This window comes from Bombina bombina, chromosome 4, assembly GCF_027579735.1.
Source record: "Bombina bombina isolate aBomBom1 chromosome 4, aBomBom1.pri, whole genome shotgun sequence".
In the NCBI taxonomy this organism is placed as follows: Eukaryota; Metazoa; Chordata; class Amphibia; order Anura; family Bombinatoridae; genus Bombina; species Bombina bombina.
Window position 1 is genome coordinate 949,503,376 of NC_069502.1, and position 18,099 is coordinate 949,521,474.

At 37.0% G+C, this 18,099-nt stretch overlaps 1 protein-coding gene across 1 annotated transcript in view; it reads left to right on the forward strand.

Annotated features, from left to right (window-relative positions):
- Positions 1–18,099, forward strand: part of ACOXL (acyl-CoA oxidase like) — a 1,233,832-nt gene that overhangs the window by 616,657 nt on the left and 599,076 nt on the right. Inside the window, exon 13 of the mRNA XM_053712602.1 lies at positions 2,143–2,252. Coding sequence (XP_053568577.1) covers positions 2,143–2,252 — 110 coding nt within the window. The remainder of the gene's footprint in view (positions 1–2,142; positions 2,253–18,099) is intronic.

Here is an 18,099-nt window from a genome sequence, read left to right on the forward strand (position 1 = left end):
AGTTTGGAGAACTGCAAGCCTGTTAACTAGGAAAGTTATACATTGTACAACTCTATACGAGTTGTTCCTCAAAGTTCTTCTACAATGGCACATGACACCTATCCGCCTGTTCAAAATATCATCTGTCAACTCTCCTAAATGCTGGAGAGACTGTGAGGCATTGGGGACCCCACAACACATCTGGTGGTCCTGCCCACAAGTCCAACCCCTTTGGCAGCAAGCCGCCCAGTACTGTACCACGAAAGGTGTTCAGGTACTACTATCCCCGAGCATCGGTTTATTCCATATACTACCTGCGCATCTGACCTTGCCACAGAAATTGTTCTGTATCTACCTATTCCTAGCCATAAAATTGGCTATAGCTCGAAAGTGGCTTCAGCGAACCCCACCCACCTGGGATCAGGTGGTAGACATTCTACGGTATGTGAGGACAATGGAATCATATGTCTCTCACATACACGGATCGGAGGACCTTCAGATCACAATCTGGACATATGGTCTGGAATAATTTCTGATTGCGCACCTCATCCCCTTTTTGCACGGATACTCAGGTACCCCCCCATATATCCTCTTTTATCCCCCCTATTCCTATTCCTACCCCCTTCCTTAATATGAAACCCTCTATCCCACCCCTTCCCCTAGAATATTTTTTTTTTCCTTTCTTCTTCCCCTTTCCCCTTTTACTTTTATCTTCATTTTGAAGCTCAGCACAAGCTTGAAAAGATCAGTTTAGCATCCCATTCTTATGCACACAATGGATACATTATGGTGTTGGTAATGACAGCTCTCCCATGGTCTCACGCACAATGTATATAATGCTATCGCACTCAGACTAAGGGACAGTAAATTGTCTTCTTATATAAGATAGGTCTGTAATGATTTCTCTCAGATGGTTCGGAAGGGACTAGATCATTCATGGACATTGGTTTACACTGTTTTGCGTATCCCTCTTGAATGTACTTATAATGCAAAATGTAATACATAGAAATTGTGACATTATGCACTGATGTTATTTGTAAAATCTGTTCTTGTTGTTATTATTGACATTTATTTGAATAAAAACTATTTTAAAAAAAAAAAGGCTATGGCTACCTCTCTTTCCTTTTGGCTGAAAAGCATCATCCGTTTGGCTTATGAGACTGCTGGCCAGCAGCCTCCTGAAAGAATTACTGCTCATTCTACTAGAGCAGTGGCTTCCACATGGGCTTTTAAAAATGAGGCTTCTGTTGAACAGATTTGTAAGGCGGCGACTTGGTCTTCTCTTCATACTTTTTCCAAATTTTACAAATTCGATACTTTTGCTTCTTCAGAGGCTATTTTTGGGAGAAAGGTTTTACAAGCAGTGGTGCCTTCCGTTTAGGGTACCTGTCTTGTTTCTCCCTTCATCCGTGTCCTAAAGCTTTGGTATTGGTATCCCACAAGTATGGATGAGTCCGTGGACTCGATACATCTTACAAATAGAAAACAGAATTTATGCTTACCTGATAAATGTCTCTCTCTTGTGATGTATCGAGTCCACGGCCAGCCCTGTCTGTTTAAGACAGGTAGTATATTTTTAATTAAAAAACTTCAGTCACCACTGCACCCTATAGTTTCTCCTTTTTCTTCCTAGACTTCGGTCGAATGACTGGGGGGGGGGCTAAGGGAGGAGCTATATAGACAGCTCTGCTGTGGGTGCTCTCTTTGCCACTTCCTGTAGGGAAGGAGAAAATCCCACAAGTATGGATGAAGAATCCGTGGACTCGATACATCACAAGAGAAAGAAATGTATCAGGTAAGCATAAATTCTGTTTTTTGTGATTCATATAGTGCACACATTTTTAAACTTTAACTTTGCAATTTACTTCTATTATCAAAATATTTTTCTATGTAGCAGCTCCTGTTGATTTCACAGTATATTTGCTGATAGCTGTCACATGATACAGGGAGCAGAGAAATGGAAGAAATTTCAAGTTTGTTACTTATGCAATTCTATAATATTTAATGGTTCTTTAACAACCCCATGTTTTTTCAGGCTTTTCTGCATTTGAGTGAGATCACAACAGCTTTTTCCATTGATCGTATGAAATGTTTTCTGCCTATAGTGAAATATTGGAACATTATGTGTGTTTCTGAACTGTACCTTTATATTTATATATTTAGGTTGTAGTACGGGAACTCCTTGCTCAGTACACAAGGCAGTATGAGGAAAGCCCTGTCTTTGGCCTGGTTAGGAACTGGACCAGCACGATTGGTGACAAGCTTAAAACAAGGTATAGTATATTTTTCACTTTTGCACACGTATTATATATTCATGTTTATTGCTGTATTCACTAAAGTCCAATTAAGATCCTGTGATATGTCTCTATTTCTTTTTGTCAACTAAATGTCTGTATTATTAGAATGGAATATTCCCTATATTATATATATATATATAGGTATATTCATTACCATCTTTATTAGATTATACGTAATATTTAGGTTCTATGGGGGAGATTTAATAAGCAGCGGATGCTGCTTTCTCCGCCCAATATTTCCGGCTCACCGTAAACAAACAGTAACTTAAGAAGCAGAGGTCGTAAGACCTCTGCTCATTAACTTGTCCGCCACCTCTTGGGTGGTGGACTGCAATCATCCCAATCAGATACGATTGGGATGTTTGACACCCCTTGCTAGGGGCCGATTGGCCGCAAATGTGCAGAGGGCGGCATTGCACAAGCATTTCACAAGAAATGCTTGTGCAATGTTAAATGCCGCTAGCATATGTTGTCGGCCTTTAGCGATGTCGGGCGGACATGATTCGCTGTAGCAAATCAAATCTGCCATGCCATTTAATAAATTTAAAAAAAACTCCAGCCACCAACTTCATTAAAAGACCGTTATTATCTTATTCTGGGTCCAAGTATACAACGTTTCAAGCCAACATTAGGCTCTTAATCATGTACATGAAATTTGTGGATTCTACAGAGACCTGGCAAGTCTGTTACGCCGTGCCCCACAAAAGAAGATAGAGGTGTGCTGTTTTCCATCACTTTGAATTTACTGCATGCCATTTAATAAATCAGCCCCTATGTGTGAACTTTACTGAGAACTCAAGAGAACAGTGAGGATGTCTTTAATAGTAAAGCACTGTTGAAACCACATGGTAGGAAGTAACTTATTTTACAAGCTAAAAATTAACAGAATGAGAGTTTTAGATTTAAAGGGACAGTCTAGTCAAAATAACATTTTCATTATTCAGATAGGACATGTAATTTTAATCAACTTACCAATTTACTTTTATCATCAAATTTGCTTTTTTTCTCTTGGTATTTTTAGTTGAAACTAAACCTAGGCAGACTTTCTTAGCCTTTCTTAGCCTTTGAAAGCTGCCTCAAATCACATGTTTTTTAAATTCCTTTTTAACACAAAGAGACAGAAAGTACACGTGGGCCATATAGATAACACTGTGTTCAGGCACAGGGAGTTATTTAAGATTTAGCACAGCAGAATGCTAAATGCAAGACAATAGATAATAAACAGTCACAGTCATGTGATCAGGGGGCTGGAAGAAGATTCCTAGATACAAGGTAATCACAGAGGTAAAAAGTATATTAATATAACTGTGGGCAATGCAAAACTGGGGAATGAGTAATAAAGGGATTATCTATCTTTTAAAACAATAACAATTCTATTGTAGACTGTGCCTTTAACTCTATAAATCAAAGCTTGACATATTTATATCAAACTTACAAGTCAGACGCAAAAATTGGTAGAAGCTTACACAAGAAGCTTTATATGTAGAATATTCTTTATATTAAAAAAGAGCCAGGGATGAAAAATCTAGTAGTCCTCTGTTGTCAGCGGCTGAGGCGGCAGAGTCTACTACATCTATATAATTATTGCAGACTGGAGCATAAAACTGATATTATTATATTACCTTCATTTAGTTTACATGCAATGTGTGTGTAGTGTTACCATTAGTTTCCTCCTACAAGGGCCACTTACTCCTAGGTAAAAGGAGTATTGCAACAGTTAATTTACTATTTGTTCTCACTAGTTACCTCTGGTTCGGATGTCTGGTGAATAAACCCTAGAAACTCAATACATTCCACATTATTACTAGGTAAAAGCCTTTTACTTTTTTATAGCTCTGGTGAATATGTTTATTATTCCCTGGTTCCTGTATTTCAAGATGCAGCTTATATCTACCTGTTAAATCTATTTTTGTTTAACAATCTTTTCAGCTTTCTATTTAAAAAAGAGGTTTACTACATGAGGTCCTTAGAGTGACCTCCTTCATTTCTGAACCTCTAATTGTTATTAACTCTTAGACCTTCATGGCCCAAGAGTGGCCTTTTTGTATAACTCAGAAGGTCTACATTTTGGTTGTAATGCTATATCATCATTGCCTATAGAAACTATTTGTATTAAACTTTTGTATTAACTAATGCGGAATATTCTAAGCTTCTGACTTTGCATTTTATTTGATCCTTGTTTTACCATGTTGCATACCATGATATGAACCTCAATAAAATAAAATCTAGTAGTCAAAGTTCCTTGACTCTGTCATAAACACTGCATATCAAGCAGGTCATACCATATGTATAGCAGGTTTTAGTTAATTATATCATTTACAGCAATGATTTTTAACACATGGGGGCTACAGATCAATATTTTTAGAAGACGTAAAGTACCATTAAATATAGTAGAATCGCATAAAAAACAGAACTGCTTGTGCAATGATAAATGCAGACAGTGTATGCTGTCGGCATTTATCGATGTGCGGTGGACATGATCTGCTACAGTGTATCATGTCCACTCGCACTTTAATAAATCGGCCTCTAAAACTTTACACTTATTTTGTCAATATTGAAACTTTTAAAAATACATCTACATATTATTCTCAGACTAATCTTTTCTTTGAATATATAATTTAATCTACCATTTATTTAGTGTTTAGTGTCTCTTTGAGAGCCACATACAGATTTATAAAACACAAAAAATAAAAATAAATCAGATTTCCTAAAATGTTCAGGCACACATCCTCTGTTTACTGTTCTCCCTTCCTCATTTCAACTCCAGGAGGCACTTCTGAGTTGCAGCCCCATTGTTTGTCTATTCATCTGATTTCCCTAAAAGTACACATTCTTACTACTTTCAAAGGGCCACAAAAACTGTTTCTGAGGGCTGCATGAGGGCCAACTTCCCAAACGTTTGCTATCCCTTATTTACATTGTCATTCATGTTTGAAATTGTTATGGCACAATAAAATGCTAATGCAATAAATAATATAGTAGGTGTGTTTGTCAACATGTAGTACAAATTATAATAATCACCAATGCTGGCATTAATCATACCATAACTGCAGTATTACATTTGACTTTCCTCAAAACATCTGAAAAGTCTAGTATATACACATCTATCACATTTCTTCACAACAAACTCCCTTCTTGATCGATTTAAATCTGGAGTTCACCCAAAGGGGGCGATTTATCAAGCTCAGGCGGATATGGTCATAGATACGCTCCTCTGGTGGGCTGAATCCCCCTGGAGGAATTTAGCATTGCGCACAAGCGTTATTTTGCGCTCTCGAGCAATCCCGCGCCCCTGCCTGGGCACAGCCAATCATGCGCAGGCAGGATCTGTCAATCTCCCCAGTCGGACTAGATCGCGGAGATTGAATTTCGCCACTTTAGAGATGATAAAGATTAGGGAAGCAGCAGTCTAATGACCGCTGCTTGTTAAATACTCTTGTGAGAACCTGCAGCCGTAGTGGGTCGAAAGGCTTGCGAAGCCTTTGATTAAATCGACCCCAAACACTCCACAGAAGCTGCAATCATTAAGGTTACTAATTCCCTACTTACAGCAAAAAGGAAATTTCTCTTTGTTAAACTTTCTTGATCTGACTGCAGCCTTTGTTAATTAAATTATATTGCTCCAAACCCTCCAATCCTTTGGGATTTGTGACACAGCCCTTTCATGGTTCTCCTTCTACCTGTCTAACCATACCTTTGGTGCATCTTTCTTTGATGCAACCTCTTCCCCTTTACTACTTTCTGCTGGGGTACCACAAGGTTCTTTTTTAGTCCCCTTCTCTTCTCAATCTATACTTCATCCTTAGTTTCCTTACTAATGTCCCACAGGATTCAGCATCATTTGTATGCTGATGACACCCAATGTATACCTCTCTGCAACAGACCTATCCTTGCTAACTCTTGTCACTAACTACCTTTCTCACTAAATCTCTTTAAATCAAAGCTCCTTATTGTTCCCCCTTCTTCCAAAATCTCAACCCCCAACTTTCTTTTACTGTTGATACTGGTAATAACATGATTACTTAAGCCCTTGTGCCTGATGCCTTCCAGTCACATTTGACTCAGGTCTTTTATTCACTCCTAACATCAAGTCTTTGGCCAATTCCTGCCGTTTCCACCTTAAAAAGATCTCCAGAATGTATCACTTCTTCACACAAGATACAGTTTAGATTTTAATCCACTAGCTCATATTTTCCTGTCTTGGCCATTGCAACTTCTTCCTCTCTAGTCTCCGTAATTGCTGTCTGTCCCCTTCACAATCCATAAGGCACATCCCCCTTACATGTTACTCCTCATCTGCTGCACCTCTCTTTCAATCCCACTACTGGCTTCCTCTAGCCTCTAAAATAAAATGCAAAATCCTGACCCTAACATTCAAAGGCCTCAATAACACTGCTCCACCCTATATCTGACCCTTTCTTTAGGTACTCTCCCTCCTGTCTCGTTCACTCTGCTCATGACAAACCTGTCTCCTCCTTTCTTGTTACCTCCTCACATTCCCAGTCTAAAGGAATTCTCCAGAATGGTCCCAATCTTGTGGAACTCTGTCCCGTTCCATAAAACTTTCCCCTAGTTTTCACAGTTTCAATTGCTCCTTAAAGACTCTACTGTTCAAGGAATTACAATGTATACTAACCTTTTCTTACCTCAGTTCTTCTCCTTCTTTTGTTATCCCCTTGAACTCCATTAGCATATAAGCCTACAAGCCCAGATGTCATTTAGATCACCTTTATGTAAGAGTTACCACTTTATGGCAGGGCCCTCTACCTATTTGCTTCTTACAAATGCTACATTTGCATATTACACCTATGTTTATAGTGCTTGCACCCAGGTTTGTTTGGGGTTAACTACCTGAGTCCCTGGAAGCTGTGTAGCTGTCTGTGAGTGCTGGTTAGCACCCAGGGCTGTGAGTTTTGCAGTGTCATAGGATGTTTACCAAGCTGATTTATGTGTACCCAGTTGGTTGAAGACATGCATAGTGTGGCTGTAGGGTAGGGACCCAGAGAGGAGCAGATCTTGACATGGTCCTGCGTCTACCACCATTTGGCTAAATGTAACTGTAACTAACGCTTCCATTTTGCTTTTAATCTAGCTGTGTGCTTGCAAGAGAGTGCCAGATCTTCTATGTTTTATGTTTATAGTGCAGCAGTATCTGATGGTGTTCTAAAAATAACTGATAATAATAATAGTAGTATAATAGTTAATATGTGTGTAATGGACGCTAAGCTTAACATTTAATCTTATACAAAGTAACTTATGGGTTAAGCCTTCTCTAATGGTAAGGGAGTAACTTTACCTCTATTAGGGCTAGATTACAACTGGAGCGCAATTGTTTGCGCCTAAGCGATAAGGGTTATATTGCGAGGGTTTGCGCTCATCAGACTTACCGCTTGCATTACAAGTTGAAAGTAAACGCGATCGCGAAAATAAAAATTTGCACAAAACACATCAAAAATACATTACAAAGTACACTTACACTCATAATAACACTGTCTAATACAAATTGCACACAAAAGTAATAAGGGCTCAAAGACATGAGCTCTCGGGTGTTAGAAGAAAAAAAAAGCTGGCAAAGGGCTTTAACATAGAGATACATACATTGCTAAAGATGTATATATATAGTATCTCACAAAAGTGAGTTCAACTCTCACATTTTTGTAAATATTTTATTATATCTTTTCATGTGACAACACTAAAGAAATGACACTTTGCTACAATGTAAAGTAGTGAGTGTACAGCCTGTATAACAGTGTAAATTTGCTGTCCCCTCAAAATAACTCAACACACAGCCATGAATGTCTAAACTGTTGGCAACAAAAATGAGGACACCCCTAAGTGGAAATGTCCAAATTGGGCCCAATTAGCCATTTTTCCTACCTGGTGTCTCATTAGTGTTACAAGGTCTCAGGTGTGAATGGGGAGCAGGTGTGTTAAATTTGGTGTTATCGCTCTCATACTGGTCACTGGAAGTTCAACATGGCACCTCATGGCAAAGAACTCTCTGAGGATCTGAAAAAAGAATTTTTGCTCTACATAAAGATGGCCTAGGCTATAAGAAGATTGCCAAGACCCTGAAACTGAGCTGCAGCACAGTGGGCAAGACCATACAGCGGTTTCACAGGACAGGTTCCACTCAGAACAGGCCTTACCATAGTTGACCACAGAAGTTGAGTGCACGTGCTCAGCGTCAAATCCAGAGGTTGTCTTTGGGAAATAGATGTCTGAGTGCTGCCAGCATTGCTGCAGAGGTTGAAGGAATGGGGGGTCAGCCTGTCAGTGCCCAGACCACACGCTGCACACTGCATTAAATTGGTCTGCATCTTCTAAAGATGATGCACAAGAAAGCCCGCAAATTTGTACAGAAAGAAAACAGCTACCAATACGATCCTGTACAATACAAGTGCACATGCCCCAAGCACAGTTAAATCTCTTCCTACTGGAGAATTCTTACGGGTCAAAAGAAATTGCTCAGAACCAGATTTATACAAAATCAGAGCTCAAGAAACAACAGATCGCCTTAGCCAGAGGGGGTACAGTAAATCTTTAATTAAAAAAGCCAAGAACAGGGCAAGAAAAACAGAACGTGAGAACCTATTGAAACCTAAGATTCGCACAAATTACAACAAAACCAGATTAATATTAACTTACAATGCACAAAGCAAGGATGTAATCCAAATAATTAACAAACACTGGCACATTCTACAAGCAGATAACACCTTGGGCCAGTTCATAGGACCCAAAGTAGATATCAGCTATCGACGTACAAGAAATCTTAAAGACCTAGTGAGCCCCAGTCACTATACTCGCAAAAAGAAAAAAACTACTGCCAGCAGTATACCAACTGGATCATACCCCTGTGGGAATTGCATCAGTTGTAAATTTCTGAAAAAAACAACTACAATCACAGACAAATTCGATAAAAAACACCCAATCAAATCTTACATTAATTGCAATACCACCGGTGTAATCTATGTCCTACAATGCCAATGTGCAATAATCTATGTAGGCATGACTACACGCAAATTTCGCACGAGACTAGAAAAACATGTGCGCAACATCAGAAATGCAGCCAAAGATTTAAAGAACAAAAAGGCTATTTCATCAGTAGTACATCACTTCTACAAATTCCATCAAGGAAAAGCTGAAGGGTTAAAATGTTGTGGTATACAGAAAGTTAATTTTGGAATTAGAGGAGGAGATAAGGAAACAAGCCTACTCCAACATGAAAGTAGATGGATCTATTTGCTCAATTCTATACAACCTAACGGTCTAAATGAACATAATAACTACTTCTCATACCTCTGAATAAGAAAAAGATGTGAATCTTCTGTGACTTACAAAATAAGAAAGGAAATGAAAACACAATTCTGTAGATACCTGGAATAATCTACAAAATTAATAATTTAACACTACACCACAATTGGCTTATTTGCCATAGATGTATCACCCAATACAACACAAGATTATGTTGCACTCATTAATGTATCACAAATTCAGAGCATCCCCACTTTTTAGTCTAGCACATTCTTTAGTTTTTTGTAGTTACTTCTTCACTTTTTATATTTTTTATTATCTTTCATTCCAAATAGCACCTAGTCTGTAGAAATCAGATTTTCACTCTAGTTCACTCTATTACTTTAAGAGGTTCAAAATAATATAAAAAACAGGATTACCCCTGTTTATTAAAAAAACACTACCATTATTATTTTCCACAATTCATAACAAGTCCCACACAATCACACAAACACACTGAGAATTAACAACAGCATGTCACGCTATATAATGCACCATTCCTACATCTAAGTAGAGTTATTTCAAAACTTTAAAATAAGAAACAAGAGAGAATTAATCAGTTACTAATATGGATATTTCATGCTGTACATTGTAATAAACTGTTTGTCTCTCCATAAGTATTATTCCAACTATAGTCACTAAGTCACTATTAAAGAAACACAAGATAGATTGCATTCTATTATGTCTATCATGTAGATTACATCATCTCAATATCCAGAGTAGCTCAACCTAAAACACCAATAAGGAATATCTCCCAAACAGATGAATAAGCAATAGATCAGCTTTTGTGCTGTCATTACATCTGTACAGCCTATTTCCAGTACAGAATCAGTACACAAACATAATAGCTATTATCATAGAAACTTGGATCCATAATTATTATTGTTCAAGATACTGGTTATCCCCAAAAAGAGCATGGAATATCAGCAGGTCACCTTATTAATTGTACATGATGATATTATAAATCCTTTTATGCATCGATATCTGCGATATTACTTACTCTTAAAAGAATAGAAACGTTTCGCACTGTCAGAGCAGTATAGATTTTAATTCACAATCATATCTGGATTTATACTTTCACTCTTATGATAAATCCTATCTAGCTAATCCGTCCTCTTTCATACAGCTCTTATCGCCACAAGCTTTTGGCAATATATGTTAGAGTAACAAGTTACGTGATAAATTCAAACATCACAGTGTCAATGCAAACGTAATATTTCTTATTTAATATAGACTCTTATCTTCAAAAAACAACATATGAGAAAAAAATACGGCTTCACTTACGTTTGTGTTCTAAATAATAAGATTCATTCACAAGATTCTCAATTGTACACAATATATGAATGAGCCAACTACCCCATCCAATCATACATCCCCTCACATTAGTATAGTGTATTTCACATTGAGCAATTGGCTCTCTGTAAAGCACCTCAGGATTCGACCAATGACAACCAATAGGAACAGGAGTGCGAGCCAATAAAAAGACACAATTTTGGCCGCGCCGTACCCTTTGAAAAAGCCACGTTAGTGGCGAAACATGTTAGGGACTTGTGTGTTTGTTGTGAATGCCTCCTAACATTTTTTAACTAGCAGGAAACTTGGTCTTTAATTTGACAAAACTTAAGTAGTTGTAGTTACAGCTAAGTTACAAAACTTAGAAATAAGTCTAACTTCGCTTACTTGTTATTACTAGCAACCGGCACTTGCAGCAAAGCGTTATCACAAGGTTATTAACATGGGACAAGGGGAGCAAATACAATACCCTTAATACCAAATAAATGGTGATTATAAAAACGCTAAACTGCAAGCTACATTTATATAATATGAAATAACAGTTATTATTTGTAGAAGTCAAGCCGATAGACGCTACTAATATATATTAATTCTGTAGCAATATTAGAGCAAATTTGTTTAACCGCTGCAACCATCACGTTTGGATCAAACATACCAAATATCTAATTCAATCCAAAGTGTGGGTAAAAATATTCACAAAAGTACTCTATTTATCCTTTGTTAAAAAACACGCATTGAATATCTATTACAGCGAATCATAGAATTATAGGAATCTAACAGAAAAGAAAAAATACTAAAACATAGTAGTAACAATAGATTTACTTTTTAGTGATACACATTAATAAATTCAGCTATTATTAAAATCTATGAGTAAAGCAAACCTGCACAGTTGTGCAATACTAGAGTGGTACAAGCAGTGCTTGGTTATAATCATTTGAGAGGAATCAGTCACAAAATATCTCTCTAATATAATGAAATAATTACAAAGTAACTTATAAAGAATTCTGCCAAAGTGTATTGCCACTATAACCAGTACTTTACAAGGAAGGGGTAACACTCCATTTCAAACACACAAAAAAATATAAACTGAGATTAAGCTTAGCCTTAACCATCCTTCTTTAGAACCATCTATTGGCAGATGAAGCAGCCTAAATATATATATTTTTAAGCAAAAGAAACAACTATATATTATATAAGATCTAACATTTCATGAGACTTTAATAAATATTTACTATAAAGTACAAAAGATCTTAAAATCAGATGAGACCATAAGAAACCATCAGATATATATATATATATATATATATATATATATATATATATATATATATATATATTTCAAACTGCCAGAGAGTGCAACAAACATTTTGGTAAGACAGTAAACCAAGCTGTCAGCATATTTAGACAGCAGTTGAAACAGTGACAGAATTTAGGCTGTCACCTAAAAGTGGTTACAGATTGACAGTACTGCCCACTTTATACCAAACACAGTATTTAATCCTCTATATTAATAGTGATTAAGGACCTGTAAAACAGCATTGCAAAATTACAATATAAGTAACAAGACAGAATACAAACTAGACATTGTAATATGTAATCCTAGACCAGTCCTAAACTGTGCAACTTTGTGTTTACTCTAAACACCCAGCAAGACTATGCTAATTCTAATTTAGAAGCATTAGAAAAAGAACATCCTACTCACTATAACAGTGGCACAAGCTCTATATATATAACGCAAATACCTAGAGGATCAGATTAAACAGATCCTCATAGATACTACAGACCTAAGATCAATTAAATCACTTTGAAAGTTATCACAACCACTTCATTTGATTAGAAAATATTGGATTAAAATTAATCCGACCAAATCCTGTGTTTTTAACATTGTAAATATGTGGATTGTGTTTGAGTTTTTGTTTTTGTTTTAAACTACCCAATAAAGGTTATATTTTAAAATTTCAAAGCACTCCTTCTCCCTAGATATTCAGTCTCTATCCAATTTATGCCATCTATGATAGGGGGACGAGTGCTACCCAGGTGTACAATTCTATCAATCCTCGGATTGAATTTTTGTGTTTCATTATACTAGTACACAGCACCTCAGCCATACCATAATCAACCTGGATTATAGACACAAATAGGTGTATATATTATCTATAAATCCAGAGATTAATAGGCTACCCCAATCCTCTACCTTAGCAGTGCCATTAGTTCTTTTGTTGTTCTTTGTTGAATTCTTTGCCTAGTCCACTAGGTTACACTAATAGAGCACGCACTTTTGAATACAATATTAACAATATGGCTAACAAATTGGAACAAGACAGGATAACCAGAAATAATAAACGTCTAATAGACTTTCAAGAGGTCTTTAACGAATCACAGTCATGCAATATAGAACCAACATAGTGGTTAGAAAGGAGCGCCAATTAATGGCAAGGTCTGATAGGATTTGAGTGTGAATAATGTAATAGTGGTTCGTCTGAATAACGATATAGCACTATAGTTCAGCTACAATTATGGTGGTTGTGCTGCATTGATGTATAGATTAAAATATATGAGTGGCACAATATGGTACATAAAAGTATTTAATACATATTGAACATTTAAAACATAGGTATCGTTAAAATAAATATATTTTTAACAGAACGGCAAGAAATGATGTATAAAAGCATATAAAACACGCGTGTGTGGCTTGTTCACTACATATATATATAGTGTCTTATATAAATTGTCTCATATATAGTTATATTGGCATAGACAAGAAAATAATAATAATAAACATAAAAAAGGATAATGTCCAGTAGTCCCTTCTAAAAATTAAGGAATGTGAAGAAAGGTCTTTTATGTGTATCCAAAAAGTGAACCATCCAATTAGGTGTGATCCAAAATCGTGATGCAAATAAATCCAAAACAGTATAAATCCAACAAATTCAAAAAAATTATTTTCAAAAAAACTTTTTGTTTAAAAAGTAATTAATCCAAAAGTTCAATCCAAAATAGTGTTAGAAATAAATCCATAAAAAATGAAAAATATCCAAAAGGTAAAAAACCAAAAATTAAGTTAACTAGTATGTGCACAAACTAGTGAGAGTGATCACAGAAAGGGTATTGGTAAAGGAATTATAATCCCATGTAGAAAGTGGTGGAGAAAAAATGTTATAAAAGATGAATACAAAATGAAAAATAGAGATAAAAATAAAAATAAGGATAATCCTGGGAAGTCTTCAAAACCTGTAGATAAAAGATAATAACATAGTATAATACTGTATTAAAACTCAATAATCAAGGAAAAAATAGCTCACCATAACTTTGTCAACGCGTTTCGGCCCACAGGAGAGGCCTTTATCAAGACTATGGTATGGTGTGGGTGAGCTGAGGTCTTTATACCCCTCTCTAACCAATCATATTACACTCGGATTGCGCCAAATTTTCGCGCCAAAATCGTAATACCGGAAGTAATAAACCGGAAGTGTTTGTCTATATATTGAAATGGTTCAATTTTATCTTTATGGTATTCTTAAAAAGGCTTATGTTGGAACATTGTCTTAGATGTTCTTAATATGCTCTTTCAGTTGCCCTGTGTATGTGCCATGTCGGTTCTGTTTATGGTAAACAGTTGTGATTTACCGGAGGTTTTTAAACCGGAAGTAGCGAAAAAAAATGTAAACATCCGGTGGGGCTATACCGGATGTTGCGCTTTACCGGATATGGTTAGACCGGAAGTGGCGCTTTGCCGGATATGGTTAAACCGGAAGTGACAAAAAAATATAGTAAACAGAGCCGATATCTATAATCTGAGATTTTGGTATAGAGTGTATATATAAAAAAAATTTTGATTGGTTAGAGTGTCCGGTAGATGTATAAAGAGTATGTTTGTATCTATCTGTATTATGTGTATATCATACATGATATTGAATTCTGGAAGCTTTTATTTTCCATTTTCAATCTGGATGTGACTAGCTTAACAGTTGATTAGCTATGGGCGCAATACAGTAAACTTATATTGAAATCAAATACGGATAGAGAGGAAACTTGTCTTTATCTAAGTGTTTTAATGGTAATTTTAAGATAGATGGAGACTGGTTTAGGAGAGTTGTAGAGATCTAGTTGATTAATTTTCTGTTAATGAATTTAAAAAAAGATTTTTAAAAAATTGAGAATTGTGGTGGGGGATACTCTTAATTTTAGTATCTACATATAAGGTATATTGTTTTAGGTGCCCCTTTGATTAGCATATATATGTTTAATTGTTTCTTAGCCTAGTTGGTATATATTGAGAATCAAGTTCTTGGGTGGTGTAATCTATTATTTAGTTAGTGTATATGTGTCTCCAGTTTTCTTATCAGTATTACCTTGTGTTACTGCTATATTAGTATAGGGACATGTCTCCCCACTACAAATGTTGTCTTAAATTATGTCTTTATCCTTATAGAGGGTCAGGCTTTGATTGTTTTTTAACCTGCTATGTTAGATATTTTAAAATAGCGAGGCTACTACAGTAAGTGTCGAATCTAATATGGCTGATTGTTTCTCCTATATTCCATACACTGTTGATATATTAGGGGGTTATATCTTATTGATGTTGTTGGCATCTGGAAGGTCCCTCAGTTTAATTGTAGGGTCCTTTCTAAAGCTAATCATATGGACGTATGAGTAAGGTAGTGGGATTGAATGGATTTACTTAAGAGATCCTTATGTAGATCCATGTGGGTCATCTTCATTGGATATATTTTGAAGGTATGTCAGTCTTATTGTGTCAGATGTTGACCTCAGTGTGTTTTCTTCGATGTATTCCTTCTATATGAGGGCAACAATGTTTCGGATAGGTGTCTGAGGGTCAGATTCATGTGTGTTTCAGACTTAACAGATGTGAGAGGTCCTCCTTGTTGTTCAAACCCTTCGGGTAGAGGCAGTCCAGCTCAAAAATCCATCTGGATTCTGCAATCAGGAGCTTCTTTTCATAATTGCCTCCCCTCCAATTAGGCTTTATTATCTGGATACCGTAGAAATTCAAATCCTTGATGTTTCCTTTGTGTTTAATAGAGAAGTGTCTGTACAGTGCGGTGTCTCTGCTGCCATGTTCAATCTGTAACAGATGTTCCCGTATTCTATCTTTCAGACATCTTGAGGTCTGTCCGATGTATTGAAGTCCACAGCTGCATTGTACTATGTAAATTACCCCCTTGCTGCTGCATCTTATCAAGTCCTTAATTTCATGTTTGATGTTGGAGTTATGTGGTGAAAAGTTTTTGATTTTCAAGCCTCTCTTACACGCCTTGCAGCTCGGGCATGGGAAAAATCCCTTGATGGATTTCCCTGATAGATCTTTCACCTGTGTTGTTGTTGGGCGTGGAATGCTAGGAGATATAATATTCTTAAGATTATCTGACTTTCTGTAGATAAATTTCGGCCTGTCGATGAGTGTTTAACCAATTGTATCGTCATCCTTCAGTAGATGCCAGTGCTTTTCTATTATTTTCTCTATAGTACGCCTATTTTCGCTGTACTGCGTTATAAAAGCAACATCTATAGAGTTGGTGTTGGTGTCTCTCCCAATCTTCTTGTCTTTGTACTTAAGAAGTTCCTTACGATCCTTTTGCCTGACCTCTTCTATGTCTTTGTCGAGTTTCTCCTCTTCATATCCTCTCTCCAGGAAGCGTGTTTTCAGTTCTTCTGCCTGGGTTTCCCATAGATTATGGTCCGAACAGTTCTTTTTCAATCTTAGTAACTGTCCTTTAGGTATATTCTCCTTCCATTTGGAGTGATGGCAACTTTCCCTGTGGACATAGTTGTTACAGTCCACAGGCTTAAAATATGTTGAGGTCTTGAGTTTCCCATTTTCAATGGTTATTCTTAGATCGAGGAATGTGATCTCGTTGTCGCTGATCTCGTGGGTAAATTTCAGGTTGTTGGTGTTGTTGTTCATAACACTTATAGTATATTCTAAATCTTCTTTGGAGCCTTTCCATATCAGAAGGATGTCATCGATATATCTGTAGTAGGATACCAGGTCCGCGCCGGCTGGGCAGGACTCCCAAAATATGTGTTCCCATTTGCCCATGTAGAGGTTCGCATAGCTCGGCGCGAACCTGGTCCCCATGGCGGTACCGCACAGCGGTCTGTAAAATTTTCCGTCGTGATGGAAGTAGTTGTGCGTTAGAATGTAGCTGATCCCTTCTAGGATGAATGTCTTCTGCAGTTCCGGCACTGTATGGTCCTTCTTTAGAAAGTACTCTACAGCTTCTCGACCTCCTTTATGTGGTATGCAGGTATATAGGGAGGTGACGTCACAGGTGGCAAGTAGGTAGTTCTCTTTCCATTCTGTGTTCTCCAGAATATTCAGAACCTGTGTTGAGTCTCTCACATACGATGGTAGTTGTGTCACATATTTCTGCAAATTCTTGTCTAGATATTCAGACAGATTGCTGGTTAGAGACCCTATGCCGAATATGATGGGTCTTCCCGGAGGGTTGTGGAGAGTCTTGTGGATTTTTGGGAGGTAGTAGAAGACGGGAGTGATGGGATACTCCACGCTTATATATCTAAATTCTTTATGATTTAGTATATTATTGCTGTGTGCCTCTCCTAGAATCCTATCTAGTTCCTTCTTGTAACCACCTACGGGGTTATTCCTCATAATTTCGTAGGTCTTGGTGTCCGACAGAATTCGTCTGCATTCTGTATAGTAGTCTTCTTTGTCCAGGACTACTATGCCGCCCCCCTTGTCGGCGGGTTTGATCACTAAGTTTCTGTTCTTTTCCAGTGCTCTGATGGTTTGCATTTGACTCTTAGATAGATTGTGCTTATGTTTCGACAGTTGGTTCTGACTGATTTTCTTCAAGTCGTTACATACCATCGTCTCGAATGTTTCGATGGTGTTGCCCTTGCTGGATGTAGGGTAAAAAGGATGAATTAGGCTTCAAGTCGGTATGTTGGTATGGATCTGTAAGTCTATTGTCATATTCGAGAGGTGACTTCATAAAATGCCGTTTCAGTGTTAACTTTCTTGTAAACTGTTTGATGTTGACAAATGTGTCAAATTTGTTAAGGCCCTTGGAGGGGGCAAAAGAGAGGCCGTAGCTTAGAATAGAGTTTTCTTTGTCCGTTAGAGTAATAGAGCTGAGGTTATATATCCCCTTGGTGGTGACATTATTCTCTGGACTGTTTTTTTTGTTCTTTCTCAGTCTTGCCATTTATTCTCCTTCCGCCCCCCTTTCCTCTGTGCTTATTCTTTTTT